Raw genomic sequence first — 19358 nt, forward strand, 5'->3', positions numbered from 1 at the left:
CGGGTTATGTGCTTCAATTTAGATCACACAAGTAAACGCTAAATAATAAAGTCAAATACTAATTAAGTTTTTATAAAAATATATTTATCTTTTATTTTATTGTAATTATAAATCTCTCATTTGTTGTTGACATTTGTTGATAGAAAACTAAATAATCGTTTACACAAGTATTGTTATGTCTTTAAATACAATTATATACACATGTATGCAATACAAATCCAGACTTGATCATAGTGACAATTCCCCTTCAACGCGTTTCGGCGATTTGCCTTCCTCAGGAATTCTGTATGTACATGTTGATACTGTTTATGAGAAGGTGATGGCTCCGAAATAAAATGCGTGTATTATGTCTGAGTTGTGCCTCTATCAATTATTCAATGTGGTAGAGGGACTGCCACCAACTGCTGGGTAGACTTCTAATGAAGCTGGAGGGAGCCTTAATTTCAGACTCGCACCGGAATATGGCGAAAGTTTCCTGTCGCAAAAATTAGGTGGAAGCAGTATACAGCAATTACCAAAGAAAAGCAAACACGACAGGAAACTTTCGCCATATTCCGGTGCGAGACTGAAATTAAGGCTCCCTCCAGCTTCATTAGAAGTCTACCCACCAGTTGGTGGCAGTCCCTCTACCACATTGAATAATTGATAGAGGCACAACTCAGACATAATACACGCATTTTATTTCGGAGCCATCACCTTCTCATAGACAGTATCAACATGTACATACAGAATTCCTGAGGAAGGCAAATCGCCGAAACGCGTTGAAGGGGAATTAGTTCTGTATTTTATGAAAAGAGTCACTATGATCAAGTCTGGATTTGTATTGCATACATGTGTATATAATTGTATTTAAAGACATAACAATACTTGTGTAAACGATTATTTAGTTTTCTATCAACAAATGTCAACAACAAATGAGAGATTTATAATTACAATAAAATAAAAGATAAATATATTTTTATAAAAACTTAATTAGTATTTGACTTTACTATTTAGCGTTCACTTGTGTGATCTAAATTGAAGCACATAACCCGGTGCAACTTGCTTCCCTTTTTTCTAAAAATGAATGTCAGTTATTTTCTTATGAAAAAAAGAAGCTAACTGACGTGTCCAAGTATCAGATACATCACGCTTAATGATACCTGCTGTGAGCGACATGAAATGCTTCACGATTTTGAGAATTTCCTTGCTCTAGTTAGTCGAATCCTCAATCTTGGCTGCAAAGAAAATTTTCTTTTCCTCCAGAATTTTACGGTGATACAGTTTAAGCTCCCTTTTATATAATACTTTGCTATCTATACTAAAATTCTTCCTCCACACTCTTTCCAACTTTTTACAAGCAATTTTACATTGCCGCAAAGTTTCATTAAACCAAGGTGCGTGTCTTTTCGCTGTTCGTAGAGGGCGAGAGAACTGCAGGGCCAACGACTCCACACCTTGCTTTATCCAGTTTTCCAGGCTAGCTGCATCACTCTCTATCAAACAACTCCAGGGAAGAGGGTGCGCAGTGAGCTCAATGTTCAGGGTCTCTGGGGTGATTTTATAAAAGGGCCTTGTTTTAAAAGAAGGCTGCTTCTCCATAATATGAGCCGCTTTTATTCGTTTCTCTATCTGTAGTCCTAACAGAAAATGATCTGTCCAAACTAAGGGAATAGGCTTTCTGTTTGTACAGGGGTATTGGAGCAGACTTGATCCAGCGTATGGCCTTTTTCGTGAGTAGGTCTAGTTACAAGGGGAACCAAATTCAAGGATTCCAAGGCCTCGCCTAATATAGAAGCATCAGGACTCTCCGAGTTGTCCATATGGACGTTAAAATCACCAAGGACCATAACATGTTTAAATCTGAGGGCAAGTGGTACCGTTACGTTGGAAACACTCCTCAGAAACGGTCCTGCATGACCAGGAGGTCTGTAAATTAGTGCTCCGGCCAGAGATTGATGGGCAGAGAAAGTGCAGTGAAAGCCAAAACTCTCTGCCCCCTCGATTTCATCCATAGGAATTGATTTGGTCGAGATGTCATTTTTAGTGATCATTGCAATGCCCCCACCTTTCCCAGTGGTTCGGTCTTTCCTCAAAATTGTATTCCCGGGGGGAATAGTTATTGCCAGAGTGAGATTGGATGTTTCCGTAAGCCAAGTCTCTGTTAGAAATAAAATGTCCAACCTTAAGTCTGATATGAGGTCAGCTACATGTTGGGCATTTTTATTCAGGGAGCGTACATTGAGCAGAAAAGCTCTAATATACTCCTGCCCATAGGTCCCGGACAATTCCGAATTTAATTCCTACCCTCTTACAACGGGCTCGGGCTCCCTAACTGGGCAGATGGAACTAGTACACTTACACTTCCTGAACTTCATGATTCTACTGTCCCCCCAGGTCTATACTGTTATGGCAATTCAATGTAGGCATAAGCCTCTTCAACTCTAGGCTGTTATACATGATATGCTCACCATGAGTCATGGTAGCACCAGCAGCGTTTCCCGCCCTAGCCGCCTCTGGGACGCTGACGGGCGCAGACAGGCTTGCCTTTGGCGCGTCCGCTGCGCGTTTGGCTGCACATCCGGTTTTATTGGGGGCTGGGTCGCTAGAACGCTAACCTCCTACCGGACGTCAGCGCGTATTCTCCCTCCACACAAACGACAATGTCGCGGTGGACCGGGGAGAATAGGCAGTGCAAGGTAAGTTTATAACCGGGTGCAAGGACAGGAATCTAATAAATTTGCCCTATTTTGCAAAAGTACAAATTTTACGATTGGCAATAAATAAAATACACACTTTTCAAAGCCAACTGTGTCCTGTTTGCATACAAGCGGAAAAGGATTGTGTGCCTGTAATAGACATGCTAGGGGTGGGGTGCACCATTAGTACAGGGATATTAAACTTAAAATTACTGTAGGGATTGTATTTATCCATTCGCATCACCAATAACATAATGTGAAGTTAAGGACGCATGGTAATGTCTGTAATTATCCAATAGCTCAGGTAATCCATGATTGCAGAACAGTGGAAAATTCAATTGAAGAGACTAGAATGCCCATGATCTAGTCTGAGGTGAAGGTAAACCACACTGCGCACAGTTCAAACCAGCGTACAATTGGCTGAAACAACTACAGCACATGATCTGAGTATTAGCAGTGGATATCCTCTTGTGTCAGGCAAGCGGCAGTGGATATCCACTTGTGTCAGACAAGCGGCAGTGGATATCCAGTTGTGTCAAGCAAGCGGCAGTGGATATCCACTTGTATCAAGCAAGCCGCAGTGGATATCCACTTGTATCAGGCAAGAAGCAGTGGATATCCTCGTGTCAATATCCTCTGGTGTCAGGAAAGTGGCAGTGGATATCCTCTGGTGTCAGGCAAGTGGCACTGGATATCCTCTTCCCCCTTAATGTGTAAGGCTCTCCTACTTTGGCAGACTGAAAAGTAAGCTGGGCTTTGGCAATATTAGGAGGCACTACACTCGTTTGAACCGCTCTCCCAGCCATTCTTAAATGCACTACCTCTTCTTCCAGGTCCAACAAGCGATGCATCTCTCTACCATATAACGTTTGAAAGTTGCCAGGTCAGAACCACACTGGCAAGCAGCATTACTAATGTGCTCGCAATTTTGTTTTCAGTAAGTAAAGTATCGTTTGTGTAAATAAAAACAAACTGCTGGTATTTGGTACCAAGAGAAACAAGGCATAGGGGTTTTCATCCATCCTCTTCTTACTGCTGTAAAATCTCCTGGCAATTGGGGGTTGGGTGGGATGTTAATGATGCATCTTGGCCAGAGTGGTCTCTGCAAAGCCAGGGCATGATCGGAAAATGTTAAGTGAGAACAATTCATTGATAAAATACCAAATTACTAACAGAGCTCTGTGGACATGCCTATCAGTTTGTCAAACAATAAAACAAGCATGTCCAGAAACTGCAAAAAAGAAAGCTACACACACAATTATTGGGACGGAATCCCATACACTGGTTCAGAGGCCGTTTGCCCGGACAGGTCACCACAGGGACAAGGAAAGCTGTTCACTCTGACATGCCATACGTTTGTTATTTACGGACAGGTTTTGGTGCCGGTATGGAAGTCCCAACATCACACCTATAGCAGGCTGGCCATCAGACAAGTTATTTTTACTTTAATCTCAGTGTGCAAATGCTATTGCTTAGAAGGGCTGGTGCCCACTACCGACGAAAAGGTGATTGCCCCTTGCTTCAATTTCTACTCAAATGTGTTGGGGTGCGCGTTGTAGTTCTCCAGTTATGGTGGGTATATTTGAGGATAAATAGCTGAATTTGTGGCAAAGGAAATAAGGACATTTTTGAAACTGAAATAAAACTTATTTTATATGCCTGTTGGTTAGTGTGTAAAAGAATTAAAATAACGTTTGTAATTTAAGGTCAACAAACCTTGCTGTCTCACTCAATATAGATGATTAGAAACTATTGAGGGCAAAATCTGTAATGCCTTTGCAGTTGTGGGTTGGCAAATATAAGCCTGAATTTGCTGGTGACGTCATGCTGCACTGAATGTCTGGGTGTGCACATTTGAGATTTATAGGCCAAGTAATAGAGCAGATCACAAATAGATGTCCAGTTTTGAGCCAGCTTCAGCTCTTGTGGCTGTGCGAGAAGACTGACAGGCTGCTGCATAGTTAGACATCAAACATCACATGGTGAAACACCAAAGTAGCTAAGCTCCTCTGCTGTAACAAAAGGACAAGTAAACAGGATTGGGAAGATAAAACTGTTATTTTAAAATCAGTCATGGACTATCACCTAAACTACATAAAATGATACATATCGCTTAACACATAGTGAATTTACAGATGCACATGTTTTCAAAGACATGCAAATACTGTAACAAAAGGGATGGTCAAGAAATATAGAAAAATAATACATCTTCACACAGGAATCACAGTCTCGGCAACGGAACAGAGACAATGGCCAGAAAAACAACTCATGCTTACCCGTACTTAAGAAGCACCTGTACAACGTCGAAGTGCCCATTTCTTGCTGCATACATAAGGGCTGTCCACCCATTTTTGGCAGTTTCATTGATTATCGATGAGGCGTGGCAAAGCAACACAGAAAGTCTAGCTGCGTCTCCAAGCGCAGCCAGATTATGAAACTGAGAAATAATATCCTCCCTGGGACATCTTGGGGTCTCTGCCATTTTATTGTAATCACGTGATATTTTCAAGAAGGAAATTGAGACGAAATTAACATCTATATGTTAAAATGTAATACAAAATTGTTGAAGTTCGTATGCAGTGCTGCAGGTGGCTTGTGCTTTCTGACTGGCCGCAGATACAGTTCAAATGAAAATGCCCAAGTGGTATTCCAGCATGAAGTCTAGGACACAAAACAAAAATCAATACAAGTTAAAAATACAATGGAAAAACAAATGGGGAACAATGCGAAAAGGCAGGAGCCATTTGTTTTAAATGAGACAAATAAAGTATAAGGAATTATAGATTGACAGCCATATTTATCAAGATAGTCTTCCACTGAGTGGTTCAATTGGCATCAAATAGACAACGAGGGTGAAGCTCTTGAAACCCAGAGGAGGAAAGAGACACTGTGTTCCTAACTCTCATCAACGACTTTATGCATCCCTAATCCAAAACCTATTTCCATGATCAGATTAGTAGCGTAGGGGTGGAGAATAAATATGCCATCACGTCTCTCAGCCCTCTTAAAGTACCTAGCGCCCCAATACATCTCCTTCTGCCATCGGAAGCCTTGATCTTCAAGGTGTACTCAGTAGGATTGCATGAATCCTTTTTTGTGACTTGGGTCATTTATCACACCGTGCAGTAATATCTTGATTTGGATACATTTTTGTCTATTAGTGCCTACCAGTCGTTGGTACTGATGATCGTCTGGCTTATGGTGGTGCCACTTAAGAGTGGCAGTGCTGATATAATAGAGGAAATAACCTAATCATCTAAGGCCAAGCCTTCTGCCATGATTATATTTTAATCAACTGGGATACAATGTCCTTAGTCAATGTATCAATGTCTCTAATATCTCTCGAAGCTAAGATGAGCCATACGCTATGTTTCACAAGTAAAGAGAGGAGGAGGTAAAACACTCAAGTATATCCCCCTGACACTAACTGCACAACATAAAACTACTTGAGGGTCGAAAGGTACAATCGGTTATCTCACAGTACTAACTTTCTACGAAAGGGAATCATCAAAATTTTTTGAGAGGTCGTCTCACTCTTAACTTATCAAGGCATGCTTCATCATTTGATTACCTCTCACACTGCAGCGGAATCAACCAAGGGCAGATAATCTTGACCCTGGGAGTTCAAAGAAATCTGTTGTCAGGACAATGAACAGACCCTGGCTGAATTTAGAGTAGTGGGAGGAGATTTCCTTGCACAATGCTGTCTCCACCCCGTGTGGCCATACTGCACCAATTAGGACAGAACTGGTTTGGTCTGGGCTCAGAGACCCTTGCAAAACAGAACAAAGACATTTTGGGGTATTAGTATTAGACCCAAAACCACAGAGATTGATAACATTTCTTGAATTCAAGAGGAACCTTTGCCAAGGAGAAGAGCTGGAGAAACTGAAGGAGAAGTACTTTGTGCTGTATGGGGTTGACCTGCAATAGCTGATTCTGCCAAGGAAAGGATAACAACTTTGCTGTGTGCTGTGCCCCCTGCTTGAGGAAGATATCCAAGGGCTTGTGTAGAGCTTGCCTCCTGTTCTGAAGTCTCAGGAACACAAAGACTTCACCCCAGCTCTCCTGAACTTCCTTGCTGGGATTTCTGACCTGCCAATAGACCTCTGGAGGTTGTTCCTGCTGTTGGGAGCTGAAAAAGCAACGCAACTATAAGAAAATCAGCGCATCGCTCTTCTTGCGGCTGTTTTTGCGACGCAGCACTGCTGTGCGAGAAGAATCTCCATTCATCGCCCCGCCGCTGCCGGAACAGACACAGCGCCTATCGCCGATGCAAGAACCGACACATCAAGGGATCGCGGATCAAGAAAAAGATGCAGCGCCGCTCGACGCCGCCTCATTAATTGCCAACGCATCCCAGATTCCCACGCATCGGACCTGTGTGCCAAGTTTTCCCCGACGCATCACCGCGGACCAGAGCCATCTCGGTATCGAGGTATCACTTCACCTTACAGACAGGATTCGACGCATCACTTCTCCTGCGTGCAGCAGAACTGTTGCATCGCCTCCCCATGGTCTCAGGAACTCTCTTTGCTTTTCAACGCTTCCCATCTCTGCGGCTGTTGGGCCTTGTGAATTTTGTCACAACTACAGGTACTTTGAGAGAAATCAAGCATCCATAGTTTTCTATGGGCAAGTTGTTTGAAACCTTTTTAAAGTCAGATTCTTATTACATGTATGTTGGACTTTTGTCGTTTTGGTCCTGTTGAGTTTAGATAAAGATACTTTATTTTTCTAAACTGGTGTGTTGTCCATTTGTGGTGTTGTCACCTTATTACTGTGTGTTTTGAGTACAAATGCTTTACACATTGCCTTTGGGATACGTCTGTCTGCTCGTCCCAAGCTACCCAGGGGGTGAGCAGGGGTTATCTAAACTGTGTATCCCCCTTTACCTTAACTAGAAGCACAGGTCCCTATTTACCTCTGCCAACTAGAGATCCACATTTCTAATACTGGTGGTGAGCGGGAGGATTTTTACTTTTTGGTTCTATTTTTGATCTGACCCTTGAAGTATCCACGCATCATGTCTCTAAATAGTAAATCAGCAAGTGAGGCTGCAGAATTGGAGTTGGACATTGAAATGTTAAGTAGTTATAAAGTAGAGCAACTCAAGAAATTCTTCAAGAGCTTTGGATGTCCCTTGAAGAGCAACTCTAGGAAAGAGAAACTACAGAAGGCCGCAGGGGCCAGGTGGGAGGCCAGACAAGCTGAGGAGGCAGGGGATGCAGATGTGGATGGGGGTGTGCCAGTGGGTAGTTTCAGATACCAGGATTTTCCTGTTGGGAGAGCAGGCTCTAGGGCTGGCAGCAATCATTCTTCCAGGAATTTGTCTCCAGAGGAAATAGAGGAGAACAAAAGGGCTAGAGAGCATGAGTTGGAAGTCCCAAGGCTCAAGATGAAGCAGATGGAAATGGAAATCCAGAACAAGGTTGGGGAGAGCCAGAGAGCTTGTGCCTTGGAAGAGAAGAAGCTGCTTGTGGCACATGAATTGAGCATGAGACAACGGGACATTAAAGCCAAACAGGTGGAGTCCAGTACAAATAGTGGCAGCGCTCAGCCAGTGCAAGGGGGTAAGGTTTACATTCCCAAGGACCTAGTACAGAATTTCGAGAAGTGGGAGGAGATTTATGCATGGTTTGCATCTTATGAAGCAGCACTGCGTATGAATGAGGTTCCAGAGAAACAATGGGGGGCGGGCCTGTGGAAACACTTTGAGGCCAATGGGAGGAACACTGACAACTTTGGAGGAGGCGGCAGCTCTGACCTATCCCAATATGAAGGAGGCTTTTTGCCTCAGGTATGGGCTCACACCAGAGCAGTACAGGGAAAAGTTTAGGTCCTTCAAGAAGCTTGAATCCAATACATGGGTTGAGTGTGTGAACCTTTATTGCACAGCACTGGATGGTTGGATAAAGGGTAGCAAGGTAACTGGTTACCATGGGTTGTACAATCTTTGGGAGCATTGGAATAGTCTTTCTGTTCTAGAGCTGCTGCAACATCTCATTGATTCTAAGCTGACTGACCCCAGGAAGCTTACTCAGGAGGCGGACCACTGGACGAGTACCAGGGTCCACAAGGGATATGTGGGAAACCCAGCCAAGGATGGGCAGGGTCTCCAGCAGAAGAGTGGGGGGGGGGCAAGGGTAACCAAAAGGAGTTCTCTAAAGGGCCCCAAAATAGTTCCCAGGATAAAGATTCCCAGCCTCCCAGTTCTAAGAAGCCATGGCCCCCTAAGGGTAGGCCTGAGAACCGGGGTCCTCGCAAGTGTGATGGATGTGGTCAGGAAGGCCACCTGGCGAATGATCCCAAGTGCCCCAATGCACCACCAGCACCCACTTGTGCACCGTCATGGGGGTTAGTTAATGTAGTACTGCGGGAGGAGTTGGCGCCTAGTGAGGGTGGGGAGCCAGCTATTGATGACCCTCGTCTCATTAAGAGATAGAGAGATGGTCCAGGAAACCTGCCTGCCGGATAACACCAAAAGTACCTGCAGTGGGTGACCATCAATGGGAGGAGGGTGGAGGCTCAGAGACACAGGAGCCAGTGTGACATCAGTCAGGTGTCAGTGGGTGTCTGAAGAGCAGGTCATCCCCAATGTATTTCATCCTGTAGTTGCTGCAGACAACTCAGAGCGTCTGTGCAAAGTGGCCTTGTTCCCTCTGAGTGGGGGGGGGGTCTAAGGTTTCTTGAAGGTCGTTGTAAGTCCGTCCATGCCTGTTGACTGTCTGCTTGGCAATGACCTGGAGAGCTCGCCTTGGAAGAAGGTGGAGCGCCAGGCTCACTTAAAGATGTTGGGACTGCCAGAGTGGATCTGCGTTACCACTCGGTCAATACCAGCCACAACAGGTGATTAAGAGGACCTGGAGCCTGAAAGAGTGGCCCAGGTGCCTGCCAGAAAGAAGAAGGGCAGGGGGCATGGGAAACCAGTCCACAAAGTTCCCATGGTCCAGGAGGAGACAGAACCTGAAGGGTATGCCCTGGAACCTGTGGGGAGCAAGTGGCCGAACTGGGCAACCAGCCTTAGCTGACCCATTGGCAGCAGGAAGGAGGTCCCTCCAGGCGCAGATGGAATGCCCTACTATTGTTGGTTTGCAGCAGCAGGCTGCAGACCAGGCAGCCAGTTCGGATCACATTTGATTTATTGGGAGAATGTTCTCCTTAACAGTGAGCTTAAGGTCGCTGAGCCTAGTGCAGCCTGTGTGCTTGTGGTACCAGCGCGCCACAGGACCTTCCTACTAAGTCTGGCTCATGACGTGCCTTTGGCAGTACTTTTGGGATGTGACAAGACCTATCACAGGCTTGCAACCCACTTTGCAGATCATGTTAGACTTACCAGGCAAGTGGCATGACAGGAGGGAAGTGTACAGCTCCCCTCCAACCCTTTCCTGTGGTGAGCACCCCTTTCGAGGAGGGGAGCATCGACATTGTAGGGTCACTGGAACCCAAGACAGCCTTAGGCAACAAGTTTATCTTGGTCTTGGTGTACCATGCCACCCGGTACCTGGAAGCTGTCCCTCTCAGGACAATCACGGCTTCTGTGGTGAGCTGTGCATTGATGGGGATCTTTACCCGCGTGGGGTTCCCCAGAGCGGTGGTCTCTGACCGTGATACAAACTTCATTTCCAGGTATATGAAGTCACTGTGGGAGAAGTGCGGTGTAATGTACAAATTCACCACTCATTACCATCCACAAGGGAATGGGTTGGTTGAGAGATTCAACTGAACCCTGAAAGGCGTGATAAAGGGTCTTGCAGAACCCATGAGACGCAAGTGGCACATCTTTTTACCTTGTCTGTTTGCCTACAGGTAGGTACCGCAGAAATCCTTAGTGTTCAGTCCCTTTGAATTGCTGCATGGGCACCCTGTGAGAGGACCGCTGAGTCTGGCAAATGAGGGCTGAGAGAAAACTCCTGTTAAGACCCCCAAGATATGTTCAGCTACATGTTGGTCTTCAGAAACGAGACTCAACGCTTCAGGAAACTCGCTCAGGTGAACCTGTAAGCCAGCCAGGAGGTGATGAAAGGATGATACAACCAGAATACCACTCTGACTGAGTTTCAGCCTAGCCACAAAGTGTGGGTGATGGCACAAGTGGAGGCTTATGCACTCCAAGACAAGTGTACTGGTCCTTTTGAGGTGGTGGAGCACAAGAGAGATGTAACCTACCTGGTTAACTTGCAGACTTCTAGGAACCCTTTGAGGGTCCTGCATGTGATCCGCCTCCAACATCACTTTGAGAGGTCTGAAGTCACTGCTCCTGGCTATAGATGATGGAATGGAAGAGGAGAGTGGGCCTCTTCCGGACCTCCTGCCAGCCAAGGAACATGATGGGTCAGTGGATGGATTGAACATCTCTCCCACCCTGACCCCAGAGCAGCAGAGGGACACTTCGCCTCCCTGTTCTCCCTGACTCCAGGAATCACCAATTTGTGTATCAATGATGTGGACACTGGGGACAGTTTACCTGTAAAACATAAAATTTACAGAATAACTGACAAAGTCAGGGCAAGCATCAAGGAAGAGGTTGGCGTTAGGGGTGATAGAGCCCTCCAGCTGCCCAGTTGTCTTGGTTCCAAAAGCTGCAGCACCCGGTGCCACTCCTGAACTCCGGTTCTGTGGGGACTACCATGGGCTCAATGCCGTCACCAGGACTGATGGGCACCCCATCCCCAGAGCTGATGAGCTCATTGATCGGCTGGGAGCTGCCCAGTACCTTAGCACGTTTGATCTAACGTCTGGGTACTGGCAGATTGCCTTGACTGATGGGGCAAGAGAGAGGTCTGTATTTTCAACGCCACAGCGGCATTACTAGTTCCGGGTCATGCCTTTGGGTTGAAGAACGCACCTGACACATTCCAGAGACTGGGCAACCAGGCACTGTCCGGGCTAGAGGAATTCGCGCTGCTTACCTGGATGACATTACTGTGTTCAGCTCCAGCTGGGAGGAACACTCGTAACACCTCTGTGAAGTGTTGAAGGCTCTGCAGAAGGCAGGCCTCACTATCAAGGCCAGCAAGGGCCAGATAGGGCCGGGTTCTGTGGTGCACTTGGGGCACCAGGTAGGTAGCGGCCAGGTGGCGCCCCTACAACCCAAGATAGACACAATTCTGGCTTGCCAGCCCCCCTCCAGACCCAGACAGAGGTGAGAACCTTTCAAGGACTCATCGGGTACTACAGACGATTTGTAAAGGGATATGGCACCATTGTGGCCCCCTTGCCAGAGCGGACTTCAAGTACGCAGCCAAGGAAAGTGATCTGGACCGATGCATGACAGACAGCACTCAATACCCTGAAATCTGCCGAGTGCATGGCGCCCGTGCTCAAGGCACCCAACTTATCCCAATAATTTGTTGTGTAGACAGATGCTTCAAAGCATGGTGGGAGCAGTACTCTCACAATTGAATGACAAGGGCTTGGACCAACCCATAGCTTTCATTAGTCGGAGGCTACTTCCCAGGTAACAGAGGCTGAGTGCAACTGAAAGAAAAGCTTTTGCTGAGGTCTGGGCGATGAAGAAGCTAAGAAGCTAAGACCCTACTTGTTTGGGACACACTTCCGGGTTCAGACAGACCACAGGCCACTCAGATGGTTGATGCAAATGAGGGGTGAGAATCCAAACCTGTTAAGGTGGCCCATCTCACTACAGGGAATGGAATTTACAGTGGAACACCGCCCTTGTACAGAACACACCAATGTTGATGGTCTGTCCAGATTCTTCTGCCTTAGTGATGAGAAATCCATAGAGGGTGGGAAGTTCTCCCCATCTTTCAGCTGGAGGGGACACGTGTTAGACTTGGCATCTTTGGCGTGGTTTCCCCAGACTTTTTGTCTCTACCTCCCGTATTTTTGATACTGTGCTGGATTCCGTTTTTACTGGCTTAGATGCTTTGGGCACTTTGCCACTGCTGATCAGTGTCAAAGTGCAAGTGCTCCCTGTGTAAATTGTTGCGACAGTTTGTTCTCCTTGATTGGCATATTTGATTTACTGATAAGCCCCTGGCAGAGTGCGCTGAAGTTTCCCAGGGCCTGTAAATCAAATGCTACTAGTGGGCCTGCAGCACTGATTGTGCCACCCATATGAGTAGCTCTGAAAAGGTAATTCAGGCCCATCACTGCAGTGTCTGTGCACAGTTGTTAACTGCCATATCGACTTGGCTAGTACACCCACCTTTCCTTTGTCTACATGTAAGGCACCCCTAGGGTAGGCCCAAGGTACCGCACTGTACAGGGTGGAGTGTATGTGAAATGTAGGGCATGCACTAGTATGTGTGACATGACCTGAAAGTGAAATACTGCCAATTTTGTTTTCACTATTGAAAGGCTCTCTTGCCCCATAAGATGGAAAGGAAGTTTATAACATCTTATAAACATAACTTCCCATTGGAACAAGATAGAGAAATAACGTTTAGAATCTCTGAAATCAGAATTTAATAACACATCTTTTAATAAAGATAGTTCTTAAATTGTGTGTTTCAAAACGCACTTTTAGAAAGTAGGTATTTTCTATTTTAACCATTCTGTGTCCTCTGCTTGCTTGTATATTGACTGTCTGGTTCTGGCGTGACATGGGTTGGGGACGTGCATTCAGTGTAGACAGCCACTGGAGGGGTTGAGGTGTGCCTGGCCCTTCCTGGATGACTCAGAGCTGGGCTGAATAGACCCTGGCTGAATTTAGAGTAGTGGGAGGAAATTTCCCTGCACCTGAATAGGGCCTGTCTCCCTTGCACAATGCTGTCTCCACCCCCTGGGGTCATACTGCACCACTGACGACAGAACTGGTTTGGACTTGGCTCGGATACCTTTGCACAAAGAGAACAAAGACATTTTTGGGTATAAGTATTAGACCTAAAACCCAAGAGATTTAGAACATTTCTGGAAGTCAAGGGGAACCTTTGCCAAGGAGAAGAGCTGGAGAAACTAAAGGAGAAGTACTGTGTGCTGTCTGGGGTTGGCCTGCAGTAGCTGATTCTGCCAAGGAAAATCTAAGGACTTTGTTGTGTGCTGTGTCCCCTGCGTGATGAAGATCTCCAAGGGCTTAAGTAGAGCGTGGCTCCTATTCTGAAGTATCAGTAACACAGAGACTTCACCCCCAGTTCCCTTGAACTTCGTTGCTTGGAGTTCTGACCTGCCACAAGGTGCCTGTCACTGCGTTGGGCCTCTGGAGGTTGTTCCTGGTGTTGGGAGCTGGAAAAGCAACACAACTACAAGATAATCGGCACATCGCTTTTCTTGCGGCTGTTTTTAAGACGCAGCACCGCTGTGTGAGAAGAATCTCCATGCATCGCTGCGCCGCAGCTGAAACCAACACAGCGCCTGTCGCTGCTGCAAGAACTGACGCATTGAGGGATCACAGCTGAAGAAACAGATGCGACGCTGCATCAATTGCCAACACATCCTTAAATTCCACGCATCGTACCTGTGCGCCAAGTTTCTCAACCGCATCACCCATGGACCTCAACCATACCCCGAATCGACGCATCACTTCCCCCTTCAGACCGGATTTAACGTATCACTTCTTCTGCGTTCAGCAGAACTGTTGCATCACCCCCCATGGTCTCAGGAACTGAAGCATCTCTGTTTTTCAATGCTTCCCATCTCTGCGGCTGTTTGGCCTTTGTGAATTTCGTCGCAACTACAGGTACTTTGAAAGAAATCACGCATCCATAGTTTTCTATGGGCCAAGTTATTTAAAACAGTTTTAAAGTCAGATTCTTATTACATGTATGTTGGATTCTTGTCATTTTGGTCTTGTTGAGTTTAGATAAAGATACATTTTTTCCTAAACTGGCATGGTGTCCATTTGTGGTGTTATCACTGTATTACTGTGGGTTTTGAGTACAAAATATTTTATACATTGCCTTTGGAATAAGTCTGTCTGCTCGTGCCAACCTACCCAGGGGGTTAGCAGGGGTTATCTGAAGTGTGTATTCCCCTTACGCGGACTATAAACAAGGGTCACTATTTGGACAAAGGTACCTATCTCTGCCAACTAAAGATCCCCATTTCTAACAAATACATTTTTTTTTTATACATTCGTTGTTTGCTCAGCTAACCATAAACGCTCCATTTCAAGAGTGTTTAGGGTTGTGCTTAGTAAGAAGAACTTCACTTTAACTGTGCTTTTCATGTCATATTAAGATTGGTCATAAAACAAACATTTAAACAAACCTTATGAGCTGAAAAAACCATGACTTACCATGAACAACGTTTTTTTTCAGTGGAAGAAATGGCTATCATTCGGACAATGTATGTAGCTGATAACCTGATCAGACAGTTTGGGTTGAAGCTAGAACAAAACCTTGAGAGATTTGACATGAACAAGATTGTAGGTGACGTTCTGTTTGAGGTCTGGATTTATGAGCAGTTGTGTGACCGCAATAAGTGGATGAGAATGATGGAAGTATAGGACTGATTCAGGCACGTAACCAGGTGATGGTGACCGAGCAACTCAGAGAGGAGAGTTCTAAAGCACTCAGGCAATACTTGTTTGATTTACGCGAAAAGGTCTCAGAAGCCTGCAGTGTGAGCAGGCAAGTGTTTAGCTAACACGGTTGAAAAGAGGCAGGATCTACATGGTTCTAAGAAAGAACTGGGACAGGATCTCACAGCAGACTAGTTCCAACCCAAATGAAGAGTAAGAAAAGGTACAAAGTGCCCAGGGCTGGACACAGACAGAAAGGAGCTGGGTTCCTAGTCAACACATGGAGAAAGGGGGATAATGTATTCTGCTATGCGCAAGGTGGTGACTTGGTGTAAGTGCCACAGAGAAGGGTATTGCAAAAGAGTATGGGCCAGATGTAGCAAGCCTAATACCGGTCGGTAACAGCCGAAGTTACCGACCGGTATTAGGCATTTGAGATGTAGGGGCCTAATTTAAGGATTCGGTAATTTACCGAATTCTTAATGTAGGAAGCACTCAAGTGAGTGCTTTTCACTTGTAAGGATTTGTTATTTACCACCAACTACAAGTTGATGGTAAATAACAAAAACCGTTAAAAAACAATTTTGTGCTTTTTTAACAGTGCCATGTGGCAGACATACATGCCCTTGTGCACCCATGCAATATTCAGGGGTGCAACAGGGTGTCAATGTGAGACCCTGCCACCCTTGTAGGTCTTCCCCCTCTTACCGATTAGGGTATTTACCGATTCGGTAATTCCCATTCATTCCAGTGGGCCTCCAGGCCCATAGGAATGAATAGGAAATACCGAATTGGTATTTACTGAATTTGACCGATTCTGTAAAAATTACCGAATGAATACCTACATACCATTTACCCATTCTAAAATACCGAATCGGTAAAATTCGGTATTTTAGAATCGGTAAATGGTATTTACCTACATCTGGCCCTATGTCATTTTAATGATCCTGTACCCGCAACTCCTCTGACAGAGTGGTATCTGTAGGAAAGAGAGGTTTGTGGCACTTAACCTAATAATGATGGACATCTGGGAGAGGCACCCAGATGCCCTAAAACACATCTGCCCAAACACCAGGGAGTTTGCATTAGAGGTGGATATCAATGGGAGGAGGGCTCCTGCTCTGAGAGAAATTGGCACGTACATATGAATGGTTCAGAGGACGTATTTCAAGCCCGAGAAGATCCTCCCTGACGCAATGGCACATGCCTAGCTGCCTCTAGAGACAATAAGAGTAACCCATTGCCAGAGCTGTAATCAAGATCAACAGCAAAACAGCTATGGTTAGCATTGGTATAAGAGAGAAAATGGCAGTAGGCTGTCTTTCGGGCAATGATCCCATTGCGCCCAGTTAAGAATCATGGCCAGATATCTACATGGTGTTAGAAATGGGGTCTCTAGTTGGCAGAGGTTTGCACCCTGCCCAAGTAGGAACCCTAACTCTAGTCAAGGTAAAGGAGTGACACAGCTAAGATAACCCCTTTGGTAGGTTGGCACGGAGCAGTCAGGCTTATCCCAGAGGCAATGTGTAAAGTGTACGTACACACACCCACACACACACACACACACACACACATTTACGAAAAATAGCCAATATTTATCTAAATAAAAGAAGACCAAAATGAAAAAATCCAACATGCACAAGTCAAAAGATCACTATAAAAAGGGTAAGCAAATTTAGTCCTCAGAAATCAATGGATGCTCTTCTTTAGGACAAAGTACCTTAGATGCGTCAAAAATCAAAGATGATGCAAGGCGCAAGTGAGGTGAAGCATCGAAAAAGCAGAGGATGAGTCGGTTCTGTGCTGCTACAGGGTAGATGAGGCATCGGTTCCTTATTGTTAGGCAGAGGAGGTGATGCATCTGTTCCTTTCTGTTGCAGGGGAGGTGATGAGTTGTTTGCAGACACAATGCGTCGGTTCCTTACTGCTGTGCGGTGCCAATGAAGAAACTGGCACACAGGGATGATGCGTCGAAAAAACAGTCACGACGTGTGGATTCCACAGTGATGAAGCAGGCGCTGTGTCGGAGTCAGAGCGGTGTCACAGACTTTGAGTGATGCAGTGCTTGAAACTCATTAAGTGGCAGTTCTTCGGACGTGCTGCGACGAAAAGCTGGGGCCTGCTTTATAAGCCGCAGACGATGTGTCAAGCGGGAACCACGCTCCGGTGTAGGCAGCGGCAATGTGTCGAGTTTTTACAGTGATGCGTCGTTTCAGAATGATGCTGGGAGTCGATGCGTGTATTTTCTACTTGAAATCACAAGAATTCTCTTCCAAGGGCCCAGGAACTGGATTTAGCACCACTTAGCAAGTCAGGACTCTCAGTAGAAGAGTCCAGGTACTGGTAGGCGAGGCCTTTCATGGCCCTGAAATTTCTTAACAGGAGGCAAGCTGAAGTCAAGACATTGGAGAACCTTGGAAGCAGGATGTAGAAAGCAAAGTCCAGTTCTTCCACTCCCAGGACAGAAGAAGCAGGCCAACACAACAAACAGCAAAGTTGCAGACTGTCCTGGCAGCTTATCCACCTTTTCTTCCTGGCAGAATGTCCTCAACCCAGAGTGTCCTGAGTATATGGGGGTCACAGGTCCAGAACGTATACCTATTTTAGCCTTCGAAGTAAGCAAACTTCAAAGGACAGTCTTTGTAGTACAAAAGACCCTATCTTTCTCTGCCCTGGATCCAACCACACTATAGGGGGTGGAGACCGCTTTGTGGGAGGACAGGCACAGCACTATTCAGGAGTAAGTGTCAACTCCTACCGCCACTCTACTCAAGAAGATCCATCAGCCTGGTGATGGGCCATCGGATATGCAGGGCACACCTCCGCTCCCTTTGTGTGCCTATCTAGAGTGAATGCACAAACAGCCCAACTGTCATCCGAGCCCAGTCATGCATTCAGAGACAGACAAAGGTACAGAATTGTTAAAGTAAGAAAATAAAAACTTTCTAAAAGTGGCATTTTCAGATCTCCAATTTAAAAACCAACTTCCTAAAAGATGTTTTTTCTAAATTGTGAGTCCAGAGACCCCAAACTCTATTTTCTATCAGCTCACAATTAAATGATACACTTGTAAGATTTTACAAGGCAGCTCCAATGCTAACCTATGGGAGAGATAGTACAAAAGGGGGTGGTGATGGACGGAGCATCTGAATCAATCAAGCACTCACACCCAGTCAAAAGATCTGGGCCTAATCCATCACCGTTCTTTAGCCCACTCTGCCACCCCAGTTCAGACATGGCTATATGCAAATCAGTCTGACCCTGTGCCTCATGGGAACAGTCCAGCCTGAACTGCCAAGCCATGTCTTCCCTGGACCGGAAACAAGCTTCCGAGGACCGGTTTCTGGCATTCCAGCCGTCTTCAGCCCGGCTTGTATGAATTTAAATAAATATATATATAATAAATATATATATAATAAATAAATATAAAATAACATATAATAAAAAATGAATGTATGACATTGTTCTACATTCTGTCCATCAACTGTGTTTTTTGCAATTTCACCCTGAGTGGGCTGGGGATACTCAGACGTGAGTCCCAGGCTCTCCACACCACTGGAGTCAAGCTATCCAGGCTGATGAAGGCTGATAGCCAGAAACCGGTCCTTGGATGCTTGATTCCGGTCTGGGAAAGACATGGCTTGGTAGTTCGGACTGGACTGTTCCCATGAGGCACAGGGTCAGAGCTGATTTGCATATAGCCAGTGTCTAACCCAGGGTGGTGTGGAGTGCAAAAAAACGATGGATTTAGGCCCAGATCCTTGTACTGGGGTGAATGTATGACATTGTTCTACATTCTGTCCATCAACTGTGTTTTTTGCAATTTCACTATGGGAGAGATAGGCCTTGCTGTAGTGAAAAACTAAATTAGCAGTATTGCACTACTAGGACGCGTAAAACACAACAGTACATGCCCTACCTTTTAAATGCACAGCACCCTGCCCCTGAGGCTGCCTAGAGCCTACCTTAGTGGTTACTTCTGTGTAATAAAAGGGAGGGTTTCGGCCTGGTAAACGGGTGCACTTGCCAATTCGAAATGGCAGTTTAAAACTGCACACACAGACACTGCAGTGGAAAGTCTGAGATATGTTTGCAAAGTTACTTATGAGGGTGGCACAATCAGTGATGCAGGTCCAATAGCAGCATTTGATTTACAGGCCCTGGGCACACGCAGTGAACTGTGCTAGGGACTTAGTAGTAAATCAAATAGACCAATCGTAGAGAAACCAATCATACCGTGATGTAGAGAGCGAGCA

General features: G+C 45.6%; 1 protein-coding gene across 1 annotated transcript in view; it reads right to left on the reverse strand.

Moving 5' to 3' along the window:
- Positions 1–19358, reverse strand: part of NUDT12 (nudix hydrolase 12) — a 212932-nt gene that overhangs the window by 169209 nt on the left and 24365 nt on the right. The window contains exon 2 of the mRNA XM_078675455.1: positions 4955–5339. Within this exon, the coding sequence (XP_078531581.1) occupies positions 4955–5160 (206 nt within the window). The 5' untranslated portion in view covers positions 5161–5339. The remainder of the gene's footprint in view (positions 1–4954; positions 5340–19358) is intronic.

The sequence above is a fragment of the Lissotriton helveticus genome, chromosome 2_1 (assembly GCF_964261635.1).
Source record: "Lissotriton helveticus chromosome 2_1, aLisHel1.1, whole genome shotgun sequence".
In the NCBI taxonomy this organism is placed as follows: Eukaryota; Metazoa; Chordata; class Amphibia; order Caudata; family Salamandridae; genus Lissotriton; species Lissotriton helveticus.